Source organism: Carcharodon carcharias, chromosome 5, assembly GCF_017639515.1.
Source record: "Carcharodon carcharias isolate sCarCar2 chromosome 5, sCarCar2.pri, whole genome shotgun sequence".
Lineage (NCBI taxonomy): Eukaryota > Metazoa > Chordata > Chondrichthyes > Lamniformes > Lamnidae > Carcharodon > Carcharodon carcharias.
The window spans coordinates 15598200-15623998 of NC_054471.1; the positions used below are offsets into that span (position 1 = coordinate 15598200).

The 25799-nt window shown below is 45.4% G+C and overlaps 1 protein-coding gene across 1 annotated transcript in view; it reads left to right on the forward strand.

Annotated features, from left to right (window-relative positions):
- Window positions 1-25799, forward strand: part of LOC121278115 (dynein heavy chain 8, axonemal-like) — a 1831678-nt gene that overhangs the window by 168518 nt on the left and 1637361 nt on the right. Inside the window, exon 9 of the mRNA XM_041188200.1 lies at window positions 1251-1364. Within this exon, the coding sequence (XP_041044134.1) occupies window positions 1251-1364 (114 nt within the window). The remainder of the gene's footprint in view (window positions 1-1250; window positions 1365-25799) is intronic.

Here is a 25799-nt window from a genome sequence, read left to right on the forward strand (position 1 = left end):
AATGGACAGGTGCATCTGGAGCAGGCACCCTCAGTGCTTCCTCCAAGAGTTGTTTAACATGGAGGAGTACTGAGTCATCTGCTGAGGAGGGGTGGAGGTTGGGGGAGCGGTGGAGGGGCGCGGTAGTATGTAGTAATCAGCAGGAGGTTTCCTTGCCTAGGTTTGACCTGATGCCATGAGACTTCATGGCATCCAGATTCAATGTTGAGGACTTCCAAGGCAACTCCCTCCTGATTGTGTACCACTGTGCCACCCCCTTTGTTGGTCCTATCCTGCTGGTTCGGCATAACTAGAGATGGTGATGGTGGTGTCGTAAGATATGATTCCATGTGTATGACTATATCAGGCTGTTGCTTTACTAGCCTGCGAGACAGCTCTCCCAATTTTGCAACTAGCCTCCAGTAAGGAGGACTTTGCAGGGCCGACGGGGTTGAGTTTGCCGTTGTCATTTCTGGTGCCTAGGCCGATGTCGGGTGGGCTGCCCAGTCTCATTCCTTTTAGGCTTTTTAGCAGATTGATACCACTGACTGACTTGCTAGGCCATTTAAGAGTTAACCACATTTCTGTGTGTTTGTGTCACATGTCGGGCAAACAAGATAAGGATGGCAGATTTGCGGACATTGGTGAACCAGATGTGTTCATGGTCATCATTGGACTTCTAATTTCAGATTTTTATTGAAATCAATTTTCATCATCAGAGCGTTACCCTGGGATTCTGGATTACTATTATCACTATGCCGCCACCTCCCCTAATGCCAGTGAACTTTTAAGACCTTAAAATGACATATTAATCACCTAAGAATTGAAAGATAAAAGAACAAAATACACAGCAACGAATCCCTTACCTGTTTCCCAATGGCACCCTTTTTATCTTTCGCAGAATGCAATTGGCTCACAGACTGAGCTCCAGTCCCTTACCAGTGACTGATTAACCCCCTCCTTTTGTTACACCAAAGTGGAAATCAAATGCTGGAGGCTGAAAAAGAATAGAAGAATGGGGCACCTCCTCCCCCGCTTCACCAAATTCCCAACTCAGTAAGCTCTACTTGCAATAAACCTTATCTAAAGCACCTTTCCCCCTATTCACAGAATTCCCACTTTGAATCAAATTCTCAAATACTCACTCTGTCTCCTCCCTTACTGACCGTGTCCCTTACCCCTAAGAGATTGCAGATCCAGGTGTGTTTTACTTAGAAGGTTTATGAACAAAAAATGAAGAATACTGAAATATTTTACCATTTTTTTCCTAGATGTGGCTACAGTTGGATTCTCAAATCACTGATGCAGCCAATGAAGCAAAGGACAATGTAAAGTTCCTCCAGGCATTGGAAAAAGTCTGTCAGCCACTCTACAATTCTGATCCGGTAATTTTTTTGAAAGAATGTTTATCATCAGTAACATTTATATAAAGTAGGACAAGTTTTTTAGCGATGCAGAGCTTCACCAATGGATGGTGAGATTCTCGGCACCTGACTTAAGGTGCACCCAGACTTTGAAGGTATAATTTTGAGGGCACAAGGAGTCTCTAGATTGAAATTCATGACTTTGGGCAAGGTTTCTGTCTTGACATATCTCACCAATGGTCTGGATTTTACAGGATGTCATGGTCCCTGTGCACCACCGCCCCACTCCGACACCTCCAGCTAAAAAGTCGGTGATGAGCCTTCTCAGGGGAAGAATTGCTGCCTATCTGTCACTTAATGGCTGTTTATAGGTTGGAGGCGGGATTTCTTCCTCTTGGGGAAAGGAAGTCACACCTCAGAGAGCTGCTGGCCAATCAGCAACTGGAGCTAAATAGTAAGGTGCGTGGCGGTGGTGGGTGGCGCAGGGGGGAGGTATTTCACTAAGGTCAAGCCAGCAGGCCCCAGCGAGGAGGGGATGGAGGGCTGGGTTTGAGAGGCCAGAGAGGAAGGTAAATGGGGAATTGTGATCTTGTTGGTGGGGGCGGTGGGGGGAAAGCCTCAAATGGTCACAGGCTACCCACAAAGAAGGTTTCCCCCCACCCTTGCCTGACACCACTAAAGCTGCTGGGCATCCCACATGGTGTGTGCCTCCCTCTGCCATGAGTAAAATAGTGGCTGGGGTTGGATGAGGCCCTTAAATAGCCATTAATTGGCCATTTCAGGGCTTCAATAGGCTCAAAGGCACGTGGGCCACCCGATGCCTCCACTGCCCTGCGTAAAATTTTATATTGGTCAGGGGCAGGTGGATAGAGGAGAGGAAGGCTGTGCAATGTATTTTATGAGCTCCCTCCCTTCAAACCAGCCGATGGAGGAATGCATAAACTCCAGCCCATAGATTGGGAATATGATATTTGAACAATTCCTAGTCTGCTTTTGAGTGTTTCGTCCAAGAATCATGGAATGGTTTGGTACGGAGGAAGGCCATTTGGCCAATCATGTCCGTACCAGCTGTCTGCAAGAGAGTTAGTCACACTCCCACCACTCTCTCTTCATATTCCTGCAAATTCATTCTTTGCAGATAATTATCCAATACCCTCTTGAAAGACACAGTTGAAGCTGCTGCTACCACACTCTCAGACAATGCATTCAAGATCATAACCACTTGTTGCTTAAAAAAGTTCTTCCTCATGTTGCTTTTCGTTCTTTTGCTATTTACCTTCAATCAGTACCCTTTGATTTGTGGCACTTCTGCCAATGGGAATGCTGTCTCCTGAACTATTCTGTCCAGACCCCTCATGATTTTGAGCACTTCAATCAAATCTCTTTTCAACCTTCCCATCTCTATGGAAAACATCCTCAGCATCTCCAAATTATTCACGTAACTGTAGTCTATCATACCTGGAATCATTCTCGTAAACCCTTTTTTGCACCCTCTCGATGTCTTCACATTCTCCTAAAGTGTGGTGCCCAGAATCCAACATAGCCTCTGATATATATATATATATATATATATATGTTTTTGTTTTTAGCCTCTGACCTGCTCTTGTAGCCACAATATTTATTTGGCTAGCCCAGTTCAGTTTCTGGTCAATGGTAATCCCCAGGATGTTGATAGTCGGGGATTCAGTGATTGTAATGCCATTGAACATCAAGGATTCCCTCTTGTTGGAGATGGCACTTGTGTGGCGTGAAAGTTCCTTGCCACTTGTAAGCCCAAGCCTGGATATTGTCCAGGTCTTGCTGCATTTGGACATGGACTGCTTCAGTTTCTGAGGAGTTGCGAATGGTGCTGAACATTGTGCAATCATCAGCGAACATCCCCACTTTTGACCTTATGATGGAAGGAAGGTCATTGATGAAGCAGCTGAAAATGGTTGGGCCTCGGACACTACCCTGAGGAACACCTGCAGTGATGTCCTGGAGCTGAGACGACTGACCTCCAACAACCGCAACCATCTTCCTTTGTGCTAGGTATGACTCCAACCAGCAGAGAGTTTTCCCCCTGATTTCCATTGACTCCAGTTTTGCTAGGGCTCCTTGATGCCACACTCTTTCAAATGCTGCCTTGATGTCAAGGGCAGTCACACTCACCTCACCTTGGGAGTTCAGCTCTTTTGTCCATGTTTGAACCAAGGCTGTAATGAGGTCTGGAGCTGAGTGGCCCTGGCAGAACCCAAACTGGGCATCAGTGAGCAGATTATTGCTAAGCAAGTGCCACTTGATAGCACTGTAGATGACCCCTTCCATTACTTTACTGATGATCGAGAGTAGACTGATGGGGCAGTAATTGGCTGGGTTGGATTTGTCCTGCTTTTTGTGTGCAGGGCATACCTGGGCAATTTTCCACTTAGCCGGGTGTTGTAGCTGTACTGGAACAGCTTGGCTAGGGACGCGGCAAGTTCTGGAGCACAAGTCTTGATCCTTCGATTTAAGATCCTCTCTTATTAATGTACTGATCTCGTCCCTTATTAAGAGCGTTACCCCACCTCCTTTTACTTTTTGCCTATGCTTCCTCAATGACAAATATCCTTGGATATTCAGTTCCCAATCTTGGTCATCCTCTAGCCAAGTCTCTGTAATGACAATTAAATCATGTCCATTTACCTCAATTTGTACCTCCAAGTCATTAACCGTGTTGTGCATGCTGCATGCATTCAGTTAGAGTGTCTTTAATTCTGCTTTTTAAGCATTATTCAGCATTCTGATACTATTTGATATTTGTGTCTGCTTAGTCTGGTTTATAATTTTGCTTACTACTTTTCTACTTCCTGTTACCAGTTTTGCTTCCCTCCAATCTGAGTTCCATTCCCAAGCCAATCTAGTTTCAACCATCCCCAGCAACACTAGCAAATCTCCCTGCGAGGATATTAGTCCCGATCTTGCGAAGAAGCAACCTAACATCTTGCACAGGTCCTATCTGCCCCAGATTCGGGCCCAGTGCCTCAGAAATCAGATGCCCTTCCTCCTACACATGTTCTCCAGCCAGATGTTCAATTGCTCAATCCTTATACTCCTATGCTCCCGTGCACAAGGCACTGGGAGTAATCCTGAGTTTACTGCTTTTGAGGTCCTGCTTGTAAATCACCTTCCTTGCTCCCTCAAATCTACTTTCAGGAGCTCATCCCCCTTTCCTCCTATGTTGTTGGTACCAACATGTCTCACCACCTCTGGCTGTTCACCTGTCCCCCGAAGAATGTCCTGCAGCCACTCTGTGACATCTGGCACCAGGAAGGCAACATAACATCCTGGAGTCATGTTTATGGGCAGAAACGGTTGTCTGTTACATAACTAACAAATTCCCTATCACTATTGCTCTTCCACTCTTCTTCCTTCCCTCCTGGGCAGACAAGCTACCTGTGGCCCCATGGACTTGACTCTGACTGCAATCCTCTGAGGAACTACCACCTTCACCAGTATCCAAAATGGAAAACTGATTAGCGAGCAAGATCACCTCAGGCGACCTCAGGGGACTCCTGCACTATCTGCCAGGTTCCCTTAGACTACCTGGCGGTCATCTATTCCCTATCTGCCTGCATGCTCCTAACCTGCAGTGTGAGTATCTCCTTAAACATGCTATACACATAGTTCTCTGTCTTGCAGATGCACCACAGTAACTCCAGCCACTGCTCGAGTTTGGAAACCCAGAGTTCAAGCTTGTGCAGCTGCTGGCACTTCCTGCAGATGTGTTTGTCTAGGACACGTGGTGCATCCATGACTTCCCACATGCCACAGGCTATGCATTCCTTTCAGCCAAGCTGCCCTGCCATGCCTTATAGGCATTTTGTTAAATGTAGAATTGCTTATCAGTTATTCACCACCAGTTCCTTCTGTTGCACTGAAGTAAGAAAAAAAGTTTAAAAAGGAGCACTCACCACTCATATCTGCTCACTCTGCTTGCAAGCTACACTCAATTTGCAAAGCTGCATCTAGATCTCTACATTTATACTCTTTGAAGCTGAAACTCCAGCAGTTAGATTGGAGTAGTTAGCTAATTAACTAACCAGCTGCTCTCCAGTAGAGCTTGTTTATCCTTCCTTAAGACTGAAAGAAACTTACTTTACTTTATTAATTTACTTTACTAACTTCCTTTACTTTATTAATTCAGTAAATACCAGTTAAATGTTAACTACAGACCAGATTTTTAGAAAGATATTGACATTTAAAAATCCCCGTCACCAAACTCATAACTGTTCAGTCTGCTTGCAACCTGCACTCAGTTTTGATCCCAGGAATCAACCTCTGAACCTTCTCTGAAATGCTTCCAATCCATTACTTAAGTAAGGAGACCAAAACTGTATACAGTATTCTAGGTGTGGTCTCACCGGTGTGCTGCATAGTTGCAGCAGACAATTTTACTTTTTAATACTTGATTCCCCCTTGCAAGAAGGGCCAACATTCCACTTGACTTCTTAATTACTTGCTGTACCTACATGCTATCTTTTTGTGGTTCCTGTACAAGGACATCCAGATCCTTTTGTACCACAGCATATTACAGTCTCTCCACTTTTAAATAATATTCTGCTTTTCTATTCTTCCTGCCAAAAGTGCACAACTTCATATTTTTCCCACATTGTACTCCATCTGCCCAATTTTTGCCCACTCATTTAAGCTATCCATATTGCCTTGCAGTGTTATGATCCTGAACCAAATCCTGAAGGTTTTGCTAAGATCCGGTTAGGGACAGTAACTTATTGTTTAAAGTAGACAATGTTTGAGATTTGGGGAGGCGGTGGCGTAATGGTATTGTCACTGGAATAGTAATCCAGAGATCCAGAGTAATGCTCTGGGGATGAGGGTCCAAATCCAACCATAGCAGATGGTGATATTTGAATGCAATAAAAATTTGGACTTGTAAGGCTAATGATAACCATGAAACCATCTTTGATTGTCGTAAAGCCCCATCTAGTTCACTAAAGTCCTTTAGAGAGGCAAATCTGCCGTCCTCACATGGTCGAGGGTATATACTTCAATGCAAGGAGTATAGCAAATAAAGCAGATGAGCTGAGGACACAGATAAATGTGGCAGCATGATATTGTAGATATTACTGAAACATGGCTTAAAGAGGGACAGGAATGGCAGCTCAAAATTCCTGGTTACAGGGTTTTCAGACAAGATAGAGCAGTGGATAAAAAGGGAGTGGGTGAGGCAATTTTGGTTACAGAAGCAATTACAGCTGCGAGGAGGGATGATAGGTCAGAATGATCATCAACTGAGGCCCTATGATGGAGCTTAGGAACGAAAAAGGGGCAGTCACACTCTAGGAGTGCATTATAGATCCCCAAATAGTCAGAGGGAGATAAAAGAGCAAACATGTAGGCAAATCTCTGAGAAGTGCAAAAACAATAGGGCAATAATAGTAGGGTATTCTAACCACCCCAATATTAACTGACATAGTTTTAGTCTGAAAGGGATAGAGAGAACAGAATTCTTAAGGTGCATTCAGGAGCACTTTTTTGCCTGTACATAGCAAGTCCAATGAGAAAAGGCACGATTCAGGGCTTTGTTTTAGGAAATGAAGCTGGGCATGTGGAATGGGTAAGAGTGTGAGAGCATTTTAGTGGTAGTGATCGTAATTCAGTTAGTTTTGACATAACTACGGAAAAGGACAAAGCTAAAACAGGAGTTAAAGTTCTAAATTGCGGCAAGGTCAATTTTACTAAGCTGAGGAGTGATTTAACAGTGCCAGAGCAGTGGGAGGCATTCAAAAGGGAGATTCAAGGGTTTCAGAGTAAACATGTTCCCATAAAGAAAACAGGTGGGTTGGCCAAATCTAGAGCCTCCTGGATGGTAAGATAAAGGAGAAAACAAAAGCTTATGTCAGACACCGAGAACTCAATACTACAGAAAGCCAATAGGATTATAGAAAGTGGAGGGGTGAAATCAAAAAGGAAATTAGGAAAGCAAAGAGAGAACATGAAAGAATATTGGCAAGCAAAGTCTAGGAGAACTCAAAGATATTTAATCAATACAATGTAAGGAACATATTTTTCTATTTTTCTTCATTTCTGTGGGACTGTAGTTTTAGAAATAGGACTGTGGTTTTAAAAACTACCGTTATTCCTCGGTTAGAGGATTGTATTGATAGGTGGGCGGAGCCTCATTTGTTTCCAAAATTGATCTACTAAAGGGGTACTGGCAAGTGCCATTAGTATCAAGGACAAAAGAAATATCCATCTTCGTTACACCCAGTGGATTGTTTAAATGTCTAGTCATGCCATTTGGGCTTAAAAATGCCCCAGCTACATTCCAGAGACTTATGAATCAAGTCATAGCTGAAGTACCCAACTGTGTGGTTTATTTAGACAATGTCATAATATATAGTAACACATGGAAGAACATGTAAAGCAGTTAGAGGACCTGTTTAAGCAATTGTAGTTAGTTGGCTTGGTCATAAACCTGACCAAGAATGAGTTTACAAAAGCAAGGGTAACTTACTTAGGTCACGTTGTAGTACAAGGGTAAGTGTTGCCAAGAACAGCAAAAGTGAACGCTCGAATAGAATTTCCCATTCCTAAAACCAAACGAGAAATTATGAGGATTTTGGGAGTGTGTGGATTTGATAGGAAGTTTGTGCCTACTTTCAGCGCAATAGCTATACCTCTAACCAATTTGTTAAGAAAACAGGCAAAAATGTATTATGGTCAGCAGAATGAAAAGCTGAAGGCAACCTTAATAAATGAACCAGTGTTGGTCACCCTTGACATTACCAAACCTTTTAAAATGGCGGTTGCTGCTAGTGACTTGGGGGTAGGTGCATTTCTATTATAACAATAAATTAGGGTTAGAAAAGCTGGTGGGGTACGTTTCCAATAAACTAAATCAATATCAGAGGAAGTAATCTGCAGTAGAAGAAGAAACTCTAGCGTTGTTGTTGTCTCCTCAACACTTTGAAGTTTATGTCCGACATGAGGACAAGGAAAAGGAAACACTGATCTGCACTGACCATAATCCGCTGGCGTTCACTGAAAAGTTTAAAACTCAAACTGCAAACTATCTAACTCTGTTAGATAGAGTCCACTATTTCAACCATTCAATGTAAAGATTGTTCATATTGCCGGTAACGATAATGTGATTGTGGATGCATTGTCCCACGTGTAAAATACCAAAATAAGTTAAAGGGGAAGGAACTGCTTAAGATTGTATAAGGGGGAAAAGGAATGAAGGGGGAAGAAGAATGAATGTAAGTCTCATGTTTTGTTGTCCATGTGTCACATACTTTGTGATGAAACACATTTTTGAAATGGCGTTTCATCCATTTTTTAAGGGGGGAGCCTTGTAAGGAACATATCTCTTTATTTTTCTTTATTTCTGTTGGACTGTGGTTTTAAAAATTGGACTGCGGCTTTAAAAACTACTACGGTTGCAGTTGAAAGACATGTTCACTGGAACAGGATGTGGAATATACAATGTTGCTATCTCCTGGAACAGAGTGTGCCAGGTTGGACAAAATGATGCCGGAAAGGGGTCCTGCACTAAGTTAAACTGCCTAGCAACAACATTTTAATTGGTTCCTGATCAGGTGACCAAGGTTTTATGTGGTAGCAATGAGCAGAGAGATCCTAGTCTGCAAAGAGAACACACCTAAAACCTCCCTTTCCTGTATGTGTGTAAGATTCCAGTAAATCTACAAGGCCAGCTAGCTGGCTTTTCCTTCAAGATAAAAACAAAATGCTACAGATGCTGGAAATCTGAAACAAGGAAGAGTGCAAAGAAGAGTCATACGGAGTCGAAACGTTAGCTCCGTCTTTCTCTCCACAGATACTATTTTAGACCTGTTGAGTTTTTCCAGCATTTTCTGTTTTTGTGGCTTTTTCTTCATATCTTTGTAACCTGCTCAATCTCTCTGAAGAAGCCCCTGTAAAAAGGGTTGCAGTTGAAAGACCTATTCACTAGAACAGGATGTGCAATATACAATGTTGCTATCTCCTGGAACAGTGTGTGCCAGGTTGGACAAAATTGTGCCGGAAATGGGAACTGCCTAGCAATAACATTTTAATTGGCTCCTGATCAGTGACCAAGGTTTTGTGTGATAGCAGTGAGCAGAGAGATCCTAGCCTGCAAAGAGAACACAGTTAAAACCTCTCTCTCCTGTATGAGTAAGATTCCAGTAAATTTACAAGGCTAGCTAGCTGTTTTTTTCTTCTTCATATCTCTGTAACTCTCTCTCTCTGAAAAAACCCCTGTCAAAAGGAAAGGGGGAAAATCATGAGTCGAGACATTGAAAAACACATTTTAAACAAGTGAACTACAGACTGAAAGTGCTGGAAGACCATCTTGTGTCATTAACAATGAACTACAAGGGATTTGGAAGACATCAATCAAAATCGACCCATCTAATCCCAGTCTCCAGATTGGTGCTATTGAACGATTTTATCTCACCCTTAAAATCCATGTTTTGTATGTCTTGTGTGTGTGTTTGTGTATAGGGGTGAAGAAAGGGTAGAATATAAATAATAGGGCAGAATTTTCAGGGTGACGTGTGGGGGGGCGGGCCCCGCACATCAGTGTGTAAAATGGTGCATGGTGACATCAGGCGAGCATCCCGATGTCACCGCATACCATCGCAATATTTTGTTGGGCGGGCACGCCATTAAGTGCGACGTGTGCACAGAGGAGTGAGACCATAGCCAGAGTGAGTATGGGTATTGGCAATTTGGTGCACAGTGGGAATTCGGTGCATAGGGGAAGAGGTGCTCTTTGCATTTTTTTCTTTGCTATCCAACTTCTTAAATCTTCAGAGAGTGGTCTTGCCCTGCTGCAGCAGTAGAGGCTACAAGGGAAAGGAATGACTTGTAAGTAGTGGGTAAGGTCGGGTAAGTATTTACTACTTTCATCACTTATAGTTTAAGGTCTTTTTGTGGTTTATAGTTTGTATATTCAATAGTAACGAGGATCAGGAAAGAAGGGCCCTAGAGTAATTTATTTAAAAGGTTTAATTTAAAGGGATAAGTCATGGCAGGAGAGCTCAAAGCCATGGTGTGCTCCTCGTGCTCCATCTCGGAAGCCGGGAACGTTTCCAGTGCCCGGGACCAGTATATGTGCAGGAAATGTGTCCAGCTGCAGCTCCTGGCAGCTCGGGTTTCAGAGCTGGAACGGAAGCTTGGGACACTGTGGAGCATCCATGAGTCTGAGAGCATCATGGATAGCACGTTTAGAGAGGTGGTCACACCGCAGATGAAGGGACTTGAGGAAGGAAGGGAATGGGTGACCACCAGGCAGTCGGAGAGGAACAGGCAGGTAGCTCAGGAGTCCCGCTCGCAGATCGGTATTCCATTTTGGAGGCTGATGAGGGCGCTGGTTCCTCCAGGGAGTGCAGACAAAACCAAGCTTCTGGCACCACAAGCAGCCTGTCTGTACAGGAGGGGAGGAAAGGTGGAAGAGCAATTGTAATAGGGGATTCTGTAGTCAGGGGAAAAGATAGGCGCTACAGTGGCCATCAACGTAACTCCAGAATGGAGTGTTGCCTCCCTGCAACAGGGTCTGGCATGTCACTGAATGTCTCCAGGGCATCCTGAAGAGGGAGGGTGATAAGGCTGAGGTCATGGTACATGTTGGTTCCAATGACATAGGTAGAAAGAGGGATGAGGACTTGCATCAAAAATTCAGGGAGCTAAGTAGTAGACTGAAAAGCAAGACCTCTCGAGTTGTAATCTCTGGATTACTCCCAGTGCCATGTGCTAGCGAGCTCAGAAATAGGAGAATAGTGCTTAAGAGTTGGTGCAGGAGGGACGGTTTTAGATTCCTGGATCACTGGGACCATTTCTGGGGAAGGTGGGATCTGTACAAGTGGGACGGTCTACATCTGAATCAGAGCGGGACTAACATCCTTGTGGGCAGGTTTGCTAGCGCTGTTGGGAGGAGTTTAAACTAATTCGGCAGGGGGAGGGGACACAGAATGTCAGCAGAATAGGGACACATCATAACACAGTAAAACTATCAAGTCAGAGGGAATACAGCTGCATTAAGTTTCAAGGGAGTAAGGCAAGGCTGGATGGCCTCTGCTTTAATGCCAGGAGTATTACAGGTAAAATGGATGAGTTAAGGGTGAGGATTGACACGTGGAATCTTGATATAGTAGCCATCACAGAGATGTGGTTGGGGAAAGGGCAGGATTGGCAGCTCAACATTCCGGGATATAGAATCTTCAGGCAAGACAGGAGAGGGGGTATAAGAGGAGGAAGCATTGCATTATTTGTTAAGGTGTTGGTTACTGCAGTAAGGAGAGATATCATCTTGGAGGGGCCATTGAATGAAGCTTTGGTGGGTAGAGCTTCGGAATAAAAAAGGGGCAGCCACATTGTTACGTGTTTATTATAGGTTCCAGATAGTCAGTGGGAAAATGAGGAGCAAATATTTGCACAATTTGCGGAGGTGTGTAAAAACAATAACAATAGTGTAATTATATTAGGTGATTTCAACTTTCCCAACATTAATTGGGATAGACATAGTGATAAGGGCTTGGATGGAGTGGATTTCTTGAAATGTGTACAGGAGAGCTTTTTAGGTCAATATGTAGAGGGTCCAACAAGGGATGGTGCAGTGCTGGGCCTAATCCTGGGAAATGAAGCCAGACAGGTGGCTGAGGTGGTGGTGGGGGAGCATTTTAGTGATAGCGAACACAACTTGGTACATTTTAAGCTTGTTATGGACAAAGAAATAGACAAGTTGCAAAAAAATGTTTTGGATTGGGGGAGAGCGGATTTTAGTAAAATAAGGCAGGATCTGGCCAAGGTAGACTGGGAACAGCTACTTGTGGGGAAATCTACAGAGGAGCGTTCTACTGGGGGGACGTTCAAAAAAGAAATGGGGAGGGTACAAGCTCAACATGTTCCCTCTAGGGTGATAGGAAGGGCTAACAAGCCCAGAGAACCATGGATGACCAGAGATATTCAGGATACGATGAGAAGGAAAAGAGGGGCTTTGAGCAGGTACAAGGGAAGCAAATCAGCGGAGGCATTAGTGGAGTACAGAAAGTGCAGGGTGGAGCTTAAGAAAGTAATTAGGAGAGCAAAGTGGGGATATGAAAAAGCTCTGGCTGGTAAAATTAGGGAAAATCCCAAGATATTCTATAAGTATATCAATGGGAAGAGGATAACCAGGGAAGGGGTAGGGCCTATTAGGGACCAAGGGGGAAATCTATGGGTGGAATGGAGGACATCAGTAGAGTGCTGAACAAATACTTCAGATCCATCTTCACCCAAGAGAATGAGGATGAAGGTATCGAACTTGGGGAGGGAAACTACGAGGTTCTTGAGCAAATTGATATTGGGAGTGACAAGGTATTGGAGGTGTTGGCAGGCTTAAAAGTAGACAAATCTCCAGATCTGGATGATTTGTGACCCAGACTGTTGAGGGAGGCAAGGGAGGAGATTGCAGAGGCTCTGACCCAAATTTTGAATTCCTCTCTGGCCACGGGGGAGATGCCAGAGGACTGGAGAACTGGTTCCGCTATTTAAGAAGGGTTGTAGAGGTAAGCCAGGGAACTACAGGCCAGTGAGTCTCACGTCAGTGGTAGGGAAACTATTGGAGAAAATTCTGAAGGAGAGAATCTATCTCCATGTGGAGGGGCAAGGTTTGAACAGGGATAGTCAGCATGGCTTGTCAGAAGGAGGTCATGCCTATCAAATTTGATTGAATTTTTTGAGGAGGTGTCCAGGTGTGTAGATGAGTGTACTGTAGATGATGTAGTTTATATGGATTTCAGCAAAGCCCTTGTCAATGTCCCACATGGGAGACTTACAAAAAAGGCAAATGTGCATGGGATGCAGGGTAATTTGATAAGGTGGATTCAAAATTGGCTTAGTTGTAGAAGACAGAGGGTGATGACTGAAGGCTGTTTTAGTGACTGGAAGCCAGTGTCCAGTGGCATACAACAGGGATCTGTGCTGGGTCCCCTATTATTCATCATTTATATAAACGACATAGATGTCTATGTGGGAGGTAGGATTAGTAAGTTTGCAGATGACACAAAGATTGGCCGGGTGGTAAACAGTGAGGTTGAGTGCCTTGGGAGAAAGGAAGATATAATCAGAATGGGCAGATAAGTCGCAGATGGAATTTAAGGTGGAAAAGTGGAAGGAGTAATTTGACAAAAAAGTATTCAATGAACGGCATGACACTAGGAATTTCTGAGGAACAAAAGGACCTTGGCGCATGTGTCCACAGATCTCTGACGGCAGAGGGGCATGTTAATAAGGTGGTGAAAAAGTCATATGGGACACTTGCCTTTATCAATCGAGGCACGGATTACAAAAGTAGGGAGGTCATGCTGGAGTTGCACAGAGCCTTGGTGAGGCCACAGCTGGAGTACTGTATACAGTTCTGGTCGCCACTTTTTTACCCAGAGGGTGGTGACGGTCTGGAATGTGCTGCCTGGGAGGGTGGCGGAGGCGGGTTGCCTCACATCCTTTAAAAAGTACCTGGATAAGCACTTGTCACATCATAACATTCAAGGCTATGGGCCAAGTGCTGGTAAATGGGATTAGGTAGGTAGGTCAGGTGTTTCTCACGTGTCGGTACAGACTCAATGGGCTGTAGGCCCTCTTCTGCACTGTGTGATTCTGTGACATGCACCTGCCATTAATTATAGGCCTTGTTAAGGCCCTTTACTTGGCAATCAACGCTGAATTTCAGGTGCCCATGCGATATTCAGCTCGGTGCACGGGTGCAATGGGCAGGCGGGTAACCGACTTTTAAACAAAACTCAACCACGGGCGGGATATGAGGGCTCAGTGGGGTTGTCAATGTGTTCTGTGAAGTATTTATTCAGAAAGTGTTTTCATTTTGCCTGTCTGATCTGTAGCCATTCAGAATGAACTCCAGCAGCTTTCTGTGTCTTCAGCTCAGCACTCTGCAGTCAGCAATCTTTATTAGGCCTGCAGTCTGGAGGCTCCCTTTAGCCTTGGTATGGGTTCTGACATCTCCACTGGAGGCAGCTCCTCTGAGGAGGAAGGGAGGGCTAGGATAAGGATGCCAGGAGTGGACAATCAGCCTCCCGGGGAGCCACCTTTGGGAGTACAGGCGCAGGAACAAGGGGTGCAGGGCCAAGAGGTAGTCCAAGGTGGAAGGGGCCCCAGAAGATGCCATTATCCTGCTGCCAGGGTATACAGGCGGAGAAGCAGCTACCTCAATATGACTGAGGTGCAGTGCCAAAGGAGGCTCCAACTGTCAAGGAAGACAGCCAACTATATCTGTCAGATGATTGGCCCTGAGGTCTCTCTTAACCATGTGGATGGACACCCCATGCCAGCGGCTCCGAAGATCACAGTTGCCCTCAACTTCTATGCCTCTGACCCATTCCAGGGCTCAATGGATGATCTTTGCGGTGTCTCCCAATCAGCTGTCCACACTTGTGTCAAGCAGGTCACAGATGCTCTGTTCAGGCGTGCATTGATCTTTGAAGGGTTGAAGGGTCATTTGGACTCGAAACGTTAACTGTGCTCCTATCCGCAGATGCTGCCAGACCTGCTGAGTTTTTCCAGGTATTTTTGTTTTTGTTTTACATTGATCTTTATCCACTTGCGCTACAACCAGGCAAGTCAGGCACAACGAGCCAGAGGCTTCACAGCCATTGCAGGCTTCCCCGAGTCCAGGGTGCAATAGACTGCACACATGTGGCCATCAAGGCACCAGCAGATGAGCCCGGTTCCTTCGGCAACAGGAAGGGCTTCCACTCCTTGAACGTACAGGTAGTGTGTGATCATAGGATGCTAATTCTACAAGTCTGTGCCAGGTACTTAGGCAGTTCCCACACCTCCATCCTCAGACACTCCCAGGCGCCGGGGCTCTTCAGTGCTCCTGCTCGGCTTGATGGATGGCTGCTGAGTGACAAGGGCTATCCCCTCAGAAGGTGGCTCATGACACCTCTCCGCCATCCAAGAACAGAAGCTGAGCAGTGCTACAATAGGAGCCAGGACACCACAAGGGCAGAGACAGCCATTGGTCTTCTCAAGATGCACTTCCAATGCCTGGACCGTTCAAGGGGCACACTCCAGTATCCCCCAGATCGTATCTCTGTGATAGTAGTAGCATGCTGTGCTCTGCACAATCTTGTGCTGGAAAGGGGGGACGCAGTGGATGCGGCTGCACATGATGACTCCAGCAGTGGTTTGGAGGGTGAGGAAGCACAGGGCAATGATGAGGGGCTGCACGCCGACCTGGAACTACACAAAGGAGGCAGGGACACCCGGGTGACTTTAATCCAGCTAGCTCCACACAAATGGATCTGCAGGACCAGCATTGCCTGGCACATCCATACGCGGCTCTCAAGTGCTACATCTTCCACTTCATCAGCTGCAACTAAGGGCTTTGTACATAAACCTCAATGTCCACTCAAACACTCATGATATGTCTGTGAAACATACAAATGCAGTACAAAGGAGCCACCCACAGCCATGGTAACACATGTAAATTTTATTTTCATCCATGATATGGTCCAACAAAATTAATTCCTAACGTTGTTACAACGTCAAAAAATATAAATTCCCTAATCTAGGGCCAACACAAAAGCACCAGTGAGAAACCCGTTGTGTGCCTAAGGTGCCTTATGCTTACGTTTACGGGTGCTACGTCTGGGTGTCGCCCCATCATTCAGAGTGGCTCCTGGGACAGCCTGCTGACTCTGCTGTCCTTTTGGCCTCGATGGCCTCGACGGATGTCCTCTGGCTCATGGAGCCTGTGCTGGCCCCACCTGGGAGGGAGTGGCCAGTTCCACGGCTGGCTTCTCCCCAGTCGTTGCAGCCTCAATGGATGCAACCGTCACTGGCAGAGGGGCGGAGGAGCTACTGCCCTCATCCGGAGTGCCCTGAGAGGAGCCTACAGAGATGAAAGGCAGCTGCTGCGCCGATGTGAGGTTGCTTCGGATCTCCCTGCTCACCGTAGATGGACGGGCACCGAGCTGGGACACTTGGTGCCCAGACCATCTCCCACATTGCCAATGGCCAGCTGTGGCTACTGGCACTATGAGGGCTTGCAGGTCCAAACATATGCCCAGGAGAAGCTGGTTATTCTGCTGGAAGCCTTTCTCCATGAGAGTCACCAATCCCTCCATGGAGGAAGCCTGACGATCTGACATGAGGTTCATGGCATCACTGACGCTCCGCGTGGATTCCTCCACCACGGAGACCAAGCGAAACATACTCTCATGCAAAATTCCCAAATGCTCCCGCACACCCGGCCATTTTTCCTGCAGCTGCTGCGTGGCGGATGACTCCAGAGGCACATCATCATGGCCCGACTCAGCATGTGCCTGGTCCCCTGCAGTCCTCTGGCTGCTGGCGCCATCGGCACTCTCTGTCTCTGCCATCTCCTCCAACGATTGTGAAGCGCCCTCTCCACTGTGCCCCGGGACTACCCAATGTAACAATTCTCACCGATGTGGTAGTCTCTGCACTGGTGCCTGCCTCGATGAAATGGTGTGACGCAGGTGACAGTTCAGGCCACTCAGGTGTAAGAGGGGGCATCTGCACTTCCTCATGGCGGCCATGCTCTGATGATGCTGAAATTAACAACAAGGACAGTGGATCAGTTAGTGTGCACTCAGTAACACAATTCATCCCTTTCCCCCCAGGCTCATAATGCACTCAACCTTCAAGAACCTAAGGAGACGAACATTGGTGGGATGGTAAATAGTCAGGAGGAGGCCCAAATATTACAGGCGAATACAGACGGGTTGGTTAGATGGCCTAAGGAATGCCACATGTAATGTTACGTGGATATGTGTGAGGTGATGTACTTGGGCAGGACAAACAAGGTACGGGAATACACGAGAAATTGTAGGACCTTGGAAAGTAAGGACGATTAGAGGGACCTTGCTGGGTATGTCGACAGGCCCGTTAAGGTAGCGGGACAGGAACATAAGGCATTTAACAAGGTAAAAGGCATACTTGCCTTTTTTAGCTGAGGAATAGAATGTAGGAACAGGGAGGTCATGTTGCAAGTGCAGAAAATGCTGTCAGGGCCATAGCTACACTTCTGCGTTCAGTTGTGATCAGCGCTTCATAGGAGGGATATGATTGGAGTGGAGAGAGTGCAGAAGTCGCTGACCAGGATGCATGCTGGCCTGGAATCACAGAATCACGCAGTGCAGAAGAGGCCTTCGGCCCATTGGGTCTGCAGCGACACGGAGAGTTGGAGTTATGAGGAAACATAGCATACACTGGTGAAATTTGCCATGGAGCACAGGAGATTGACGGGTGACATTATTGAGCTTCATACCATTTTGAGGGGCATAGATCTTGGCGGAGGGATGACTAACCTGGTGGCATTTATTTAAGGTAAGGGGCATGAGGAACTTTTGGACAGAGTAATGTGGGACACACTGGCCGAAAGGGTGGTGAAGGAACAAACCCTGCTAAGATGTAATAAGTATTTGAATGTGCAGTAGCGATGCCATGGCATACAAGTGGTTAGAAATGGGATGAGGCGACTTTGGAAGAGCCAAGGGACCTTTGTCTATGACCCACACGTTATTATTAGCCTTTGAATGAGCAGTGTTGCTGCATTAATGATTGCAACAATCATCAGTGCTTTGGATGGTGGGAAGACAGGGCGGATGGGACTGTGGGCCTCAAATACCTGACCGCTCCACCCTAGCCTCACCGACACCTGTGGACCTGGGCGCATGGCAAGTTTCTAGCTCCAGGGCTTGCTGTTCGAAATAGCTCAAGGTGACGAGCTGGGCCTGGCCACCTTCAGTGACCGAACATTCTTGCGTATTATGCACATTTTTCTCCTGCAGAACAGAGAAGACCATTTATTGTACTCAGCACATGCACGCCGCATCCCAACAACAGTGGCCCATCTGAGGCCTCCAGTGCCTCCTGTCTACGCTATTGGTGATTGATCACAAAAATATAGCATGGCTGCTCCCAATTGCACTCCCCACAATGGCCACCTTGGACACATTCTGTGTCCATCACTTTCAGAAACACACGGTCTTAGCTCCCATGGCAAGGAGGCACAACTAGGTGCGGCGCCAAAGGCTCTTGGCCACGACACCTTGAGGGTCCCCTTCCACCATCTCATCACTGTGAATAAGATATGTGTTGGAGTTATGAGTGTGTGCCTAGCTGCATCTCCTGCAGGTCGCCCTCAGACTACTCATGTGTGACTAAGACCAACACATGTTGTGGGGAGAACCCATCTTCTCATTAACCACTAAGGCTGATGTAAACATGGTCATTATCTGCTTGACCACCTAGGTTGCAACAAATGCCCAACATGAGTCAATGCAGTCACGACACTAAGACATTGGGGGAGGGCTGGTTGGGGGGGGGGGGGGGGGATCCCTCAGAGGCTAAGGCTACCTACTGGGTTAAATGCCCAAGGCTAACATGGTACTCATCTTTCCAGAGTGCAACAAATCATTGAACCACTTACGGCACTGGATCCAGGTTTGGCGTACCACGTCGTGGGAACTCACCACCTCCTCCCCGGCACGCTTTGTCATGTGGGAGCCCTCCTCCTCCCATCCTGGGGAAACAGACACCCCCCCCCCACCCCGCTTTGCTGCCACCTCCTGCACAAGGGCAGCAAGGCAGTCTCCGGAAAAGCGAGGGGCACATTGGCCCCCCACTGGCCTACCCTGCAGCCTGCCCTGCTCCTGGCCCACACCCTGCAGCTTGCCTTCCTCCGCTGGCCTTCCCGCTACATTGGTCTGCTGTGCAGACCCCCTGCAGTACCACCCGTAGCTGGCCATTATGAACAGCCTAAAGGAGGCTGCCTGGCCTTTTTTTATATAGACTGCTGGGTTGCCATTGGACTGGGCAGTCTGTACACGCCCGCCACAAATTTAAGACTCCCGCTCTCCACAGGAGTGGGAAATGTGCTGGGTGGGCCTTAATTGGCCCGCCTGCGCAAATTGGCATCGCTGCCTACGTCGACTTCAGCTTTGCCCAACCGCCTAATGGAAAATTTAGGCCATAGAGTTAAAAGTTCATACTTCTTTCATTTGCCATTGGTTACAGATGATTTGTTTAACAAACAGTTATTTACTTGTTAAGTTTACAAACCTGGGGTTTGTATTCTATTAACCTAACTTAAACAGTTAGGTGAATTGGGCAATTTGGTGGACTAATCAAACTTTTCACGTTTGTTACGGCTTGGGGAGCAGTGGGGCTTGATATTACAGTGAGCTACTCCCAGTGAGTCGTGACAACATTAAAGAAGAATAGCTAAGCAAAGTGTAGGCCCATAGTATACTGTTAGAATCATATCTTTCAAAACTATTTTTTTTCTTTTAAAATTGGACAGACATTTGGAAGGCCTGGTCACTTGGATGCTGACCTGAAGTTTTAAAAAAAAATATAAGTTCACCTTGGAACTGTCAACAGGCATGCCTTTTCCAAGAAATCACCTGACAGGCATGGTACTTGAGGGGGAAGAGCCAATTGTTTATTTTGAACTTATGGGGAAAAACTTGGTAAAGGCAAAGGCTAGTGATTTACAGGAAATCACATGACAGAGACAAGCTTTAAGTTTTGAGCCTGTTGTTTTTGAACTCAGTCTTTTGATTGGAAAATCTCACTGTCGTGAGGGGCAGGAGGACCTGACCATTGTTTTATTATGTTTTTATGTTCACTGGATACAGGTCAGGTGTTGGAGGTTTGGAGGTCTGCTAATGTTGTACCTATGTTAGATAGACCGAATGAGTACAGGGTAGTCAGTCTGATCTCAGTAGTGGGCAAATTATTGGAGTCAATTCTGAGGGACAGGATAAACTGTCACTTAGAAAAGCATGGATTAATCAGGGAAAGTTAGCATAGATTTGTTAAGGGAAGTAACAAGGACAATTGATGAGGTTAGTGCAATTGATGTTGTGTACATGGATTTTAGCAAGGTGTTTGACAAGGTCCCATATGGCAGACTGGTTAAAAAATGAAATGCCCATGGGATCCAGTGCAATATAGCAAGTTGGATACAAAATTGGCCCAGTGGCAGGAAACAAAAAATAATTGTTGGTGGATGTTTTTATGATTGGAAGGCTGTTTCCATTGGGGTTCTGCATGGTTCAGTACTAGGTCCGCTGATTTTGTGGTATATATTGATGATTTGGATGTAAATGTAGGCAAATGATCAAGAAGTTTGCAGATGACATAAAAAATTGGTCACGCAGTAGATTGTAAGGAGTATTGCTGTACACTGCAGGAAGATACCATTGGACTGGTCAGGTGGGCAAAAATGTGGCAAAGGTAACTCAACCCAGAGAAGTGTGAAGTGATGCATTTGTGGAGGTCAAGCAAGGCAAAGGATTACACAATAAATGGGATGTGTAGATGAAGTGAGAGACATTGGAGTGACTGTCCACAGATCCCTGAAGGTAGCAGAACAGGGTTGATAAGGTGTTTGCAAAGGCATTTGGAACCCTTTCATTTATCAGCCGAGACACAGAATATACGAGCATGGAGGTTATGCTAGATCTATATAACACATTAATTCGGCCACAACTTGAGTACTGTCTGCATTTCTGGTCACCTCATTGCAGAAAGGCTGAAATTGCATTAGAGTACAGAGGAAATTTAAGAGGATGTTACCAGGACTGGAAAATTGCAGTTATGAGGAAAAGTTGGATAGGCTGGGGTTGTTCTCCTTGGAACAGAGGAGGCTGAGGGGAGATTTGATTGAGATGTACAAAATTGTAAGGGCCTGAGTAGAGAGGCTAGGAAGGGCCTATTTACTTTAGCAGAGAGGACAGTGACTAAGGGGCATAGATTTAAAGTGATTGATAGAAAGATTAAAGGGGAGATGAGGAAAATGTTTTTCATCCAGAGGGTTGTGGGTGTCTGGAACTCATTGGTTGAAAGGATATTAGAGGCAGAAACCCTCAACTCATTTAAAAGTTGCCTGGATATGCACCTCAAATGCCATAACCTGCAGGGCTACAGACCAAATGCTGGAAATTGAGATTAGGCTGCATGGCTTGCTTTTTGGCCGTCACAGATATGATGGGCCACATGGCCTCTTTCTGTGCTGTAAACTTTCTATGACTAATACATGACCTACACCTAGGTTTCAGAGTAGGGTTGGACATAGCCATGTGTAGAAGCAAGCATGGAGTCAGCTCCTAGCTTGGATCTTTACTGTGCCTATGTATATAGTTTCTAGTGATTAATAAATACTTACTGTTGAACTGCCTAAGACTATGAATACCTTAATAAGACCTACCGAACTATGTCCAACACATTTCAACATGGTAGCAGCAAATGGAACAACTCAATACCTCAGAGATTGAAGGAAATTAAAATCCAGGAAAACTGAAGGAAAAAAGTCAAAGCAGCATCCTGACCTGAAGAAAAGCTCAAGAAGCGAAGGCGCAGAAGGAAATTGCCAGAGAAAATATCCAAAGAAAGGCTTGGAAGCTGAAGGCAGAAATTAAATTCCTCACATAGAATCCCATGGAAGTCTAACTTAACTACCCACAATGTACAGAGTCAGCAAACCTAGCACGGGCAAAGTCAGCATGGTTTCAACAAGGGGAGGTCATGCCTGACAAATCTGTTAGAATTCTTTGAGGATGTAACGAATAGGTTAGACAAAGGAGAGCCAATGGATGTTATCTACTTGGATTTCCAGAAGGCCTTTGACAAGGTGCCGCACAGGAGGCTGCTCAGTAAGATAAGAGCCCATGGTGTTAGAGGCAAGGTATTAGCATGGATAGAAGATTGGCTGTCTGGCAGGAGGCAGAGAGTGGAGATAAGGGGTCCTTCTCAGGATGGCGGCCGGTGACTAGTGGAGTTCCGCAGGGGTCAGTATTGGGACCACAACTTTTCACTTTATACACTAATGATCTAGATGAAGGAACTGAGGGCATCCTGGCTAAGTTTTCAGATGATACAAAGATAGGTGGAGGGACAGGTAGTATTGAGGAGGCGGGGAAGCTGCAGAAGGATTTGGACAGGTTAGGAGAATGGGCAAATAAGTGGCAGATGGAATACAACGTGGGGAAGTGTGAGGTCATGCACTTTGGTAGGATGAATAGAGGCATGGACTATTTTCTAAATGGGGAGAGAATTCAGAAATCTGGAGTGCAAAGGGACTTGGGAGTCCTAGTCCAGGATTCTCATAAGATTCACTTGTAGGTTGAGTTGGTAGTTAGGAAGGCAAATGCAATGTTGGCATTTATTTTGAGAGGACTAGAATATAAAAGCAGGGATGTGCTGCTGAGGCTTTATAAGGCTCTGGTCAGACCACATTTAGAATATTGTGAGCAATTTTGGGCCCTGTATCTCAGGAAGGATGTGCTGGCCCTGGAGAGGGTCCAGAGGAGGTTCACGAGAATGATCCCAGGAATGAAAGGCTTAACATATGAGCAACGTTTGAGGACTCTGGGTCTATACTCGATGGAGTTTAGAAGGACGAGGGGGGATGTGATTGAAACTTACAGAATACTGAAAGGCCTGGATAGAGTGGACGTGGGTAAGTTGTTTCCATTAGTAGTAGAGACTAGGACCTGAGGGCACAGCTTCAGAGTAAAGGGAAGACCTTTTAGAACAGAGATGAGGAGAAACTTCTTTATCCAGAAAGTGGTGAATCTACGGAATTCATTGACACAGAAGGCTGTGGAGGCCAGATTATTGAGTGTATTTAAGACCGAGATAGATAGGTTCTTGATTGGTAAGGGGATCAAAGGTTATGGGGAGAAGGCGGGAGAATGGTGTTGAGAAACTTATCAGCCATGATTGAATGGCGGAGAAGACTTGATGGGCTGATTGGCCTAATTTCTGCTCCTATGTCTTATGGTCTTATGGGCAAGTTCAAAGTGTAAAATTCCTCAGCAACAAAAGTCCTGTTAAAAATAAATACTGTAGTGGTCAGAAAATACCATTTAAATTGCAGTCCAATAATCCCGATTTCCAAATCAATGCCTGAACACATAGTGGCCAAGCTCGCTCTGAACAAAGGAAAAAATAATTAAAAATTAATCGTGATCGGGTAGACAGCTTAAAAACTCATCAAAAGCCAGGACTCAATGCCTCCAAGACCAAGAACATTGCGCTAAAGCAGGGAAGACTCTAACCAGACAATCCAAGCAGCCATTGGTGAATAAATTTAAACACCGAGATTGCAAATCCCATTCCTGTGGGAGCCCGCCAAAACAGGCAAGCACAGGAAAATCCTTTGTACAGAAGCTTATAAAGGCACTATCCTAGTTTTTTAGAAATCTATCAAAGCTGAACCTGCAATTTAAAAATTTTAACCATGGATCAGAAATCCACTCTTCCAGACCAATTTGGACTTATGCAAGGTCCAGAACAATAACAAAAATTGTTGAATGAGATTCCTTAGATGCATAAAAAGACAGAAGTTGAACAAGTTAACTCACTGCTGTATTTAGTACGCCTGATAGCTTAAAATTTGATGAAGTTTTAAAATTATTTGAAGCTTATTTTAACCTCAGAAATAACAAAATCCTTGAAAGGGCTAAATTTCATTAACATGTCCAGGAACCAGGGAAACCTGTCAAGTCCATTATTAAGTTGTGTAGAATGGCTGAAGGCTGTGATTATGATGACCTGAAATCTGAGCTAATCAGGGATTGAACAGTTGAAGGAGTGGCGGATGACGCATTCTCAGATGTGCTTCAAGCAAAGGAAGCTCTAACAGATCCATATTAAGGGGAGAAAGCAAACCATGGCATAACAGTAAGCCCCATGTTCCATTAGTGAAACAGCATAAAAACAGGGACACTCCAGGCCAAGGGAAGCAATACTCTGACCAGCAGAGCAACCAAAAGGCGTGATTGATGTCTAGCATTTTTAGTCCAATGCTTTCAATGCAACTGGATTGAATAAGTTGGGATGTTTGACAAAGCCAAAACATCAAAATGCACAGAAGATCCCAAGAAGATTCAAAAGGTTGAGACATCACACCAGGTGGACACACAGCCCTTCTTCTTGGAAGAGGTCAAAAACCCTGGATTTTCGTTATAGAATGTGGACATTTCGGTTAATGGCCATCTCACAAACTTTAAATTGGACACAGAAGCCAGTGTTACAGTCCTATTACAGAGAACCATAGCTGGTAAACCTACAATGCACCTGTACAGACTAGGAGGCATCAAACTCTTGGTGAAAGGTACTTCTCAGGTGACACTCAGGTGCAAAGACAAAAGAATCCGAGAGACCTTCTGCGTGGTCCACAACAAGACTGATCAGTGCGCAGCTGAAAAGCCTGTGGTGACCTTAACTTTTCACAAAAAATTGACGAGGCAACCAAAAGGGCCTGGCTCCAGGTGTAAAAAAGGAGTTCCTGAAGCTGTTTACAGGCTTGGGACGATTGGATAACACATACAAAATCACACTATGGGAGGATGCTAAACCCATGTGCCCGTTCACACCACAAAAGGTTTCCCACCCACTCATTAACCAAGTGCAGCAGCAGCTGGATGAGATAACAAACAAAACCAACAAAACCAACCGCACGGTGTTCTGGGATGGTCCCAGTCCCAAAATCAAACCAGGTCCACCCGTATTTGGGTCAACTTGACACAGCTCCATAAAGCCGTAGCCAGAGAAGCTTACCCGCTGTCCTCAGTGGACAAAAGCCTTACTAAACTCTCTAACAATGTGTGTTTTCAAAACTCAATGCCAACTGTGGCTTTTGGTAACTTCCCCTAGACGAATAGACCAGGTTGCTGACCATATTCATTACCCCCTTTGCCATATTCTGTTTCAACTGGCTGCCACTTGGAATCACATCAGCATCAGAAATATTTCAATGAACCATATGTCATCTGCCATATGAACGATGTTTTAGTTTATGGCACAACAGTGGAAACAAAAGACTCACAGCAGTCTTACAAGGCAGAGGTAGATAGTTTCTTGACTAACAAGGTTATTGCGGGTAGGCAGAATGTGGAGTTGAGGCCATAATCAGATCAGCCATGATCTTATTCAACAACACAACAGGTTGAAGGGGCCAAATAGCCTACTCCTGTTCTTAATTCATATGTCTGTATGCACATAGAATACCTGCCGGAAGCAGGGCTGACGCAGAATGAGAAATGAGTTCTCCAAGAAATCAATTTGGTTCCTGGGACACACCATCACCAGTAAAGGCATCACTGTGGACCCACAGAAAGCAAAACCTATTACCACATTCTCAACTCCAATACCAGACCTCCAGAGATTCTTGGGGGTGATGAATCAATTGACATAATTCTTACCTAATCTGGCACACTTCACAGTACCTTTGAGACATCTACATAAGAAAGACCAAGGGATACACATCAAGGGAAAACATACAGTCACATTAAAGCGATGCTGCTCTGAACTGACATGCTGGCCCATTATGACACATCCCTGCCCACCCCCATAACAGTGGATGCTTCAACCACAGGCCTTAGAGCGGTCCTATTTCAAGAGCAACTGGATGGAAGTCGCTGAGCAGTGTACTAT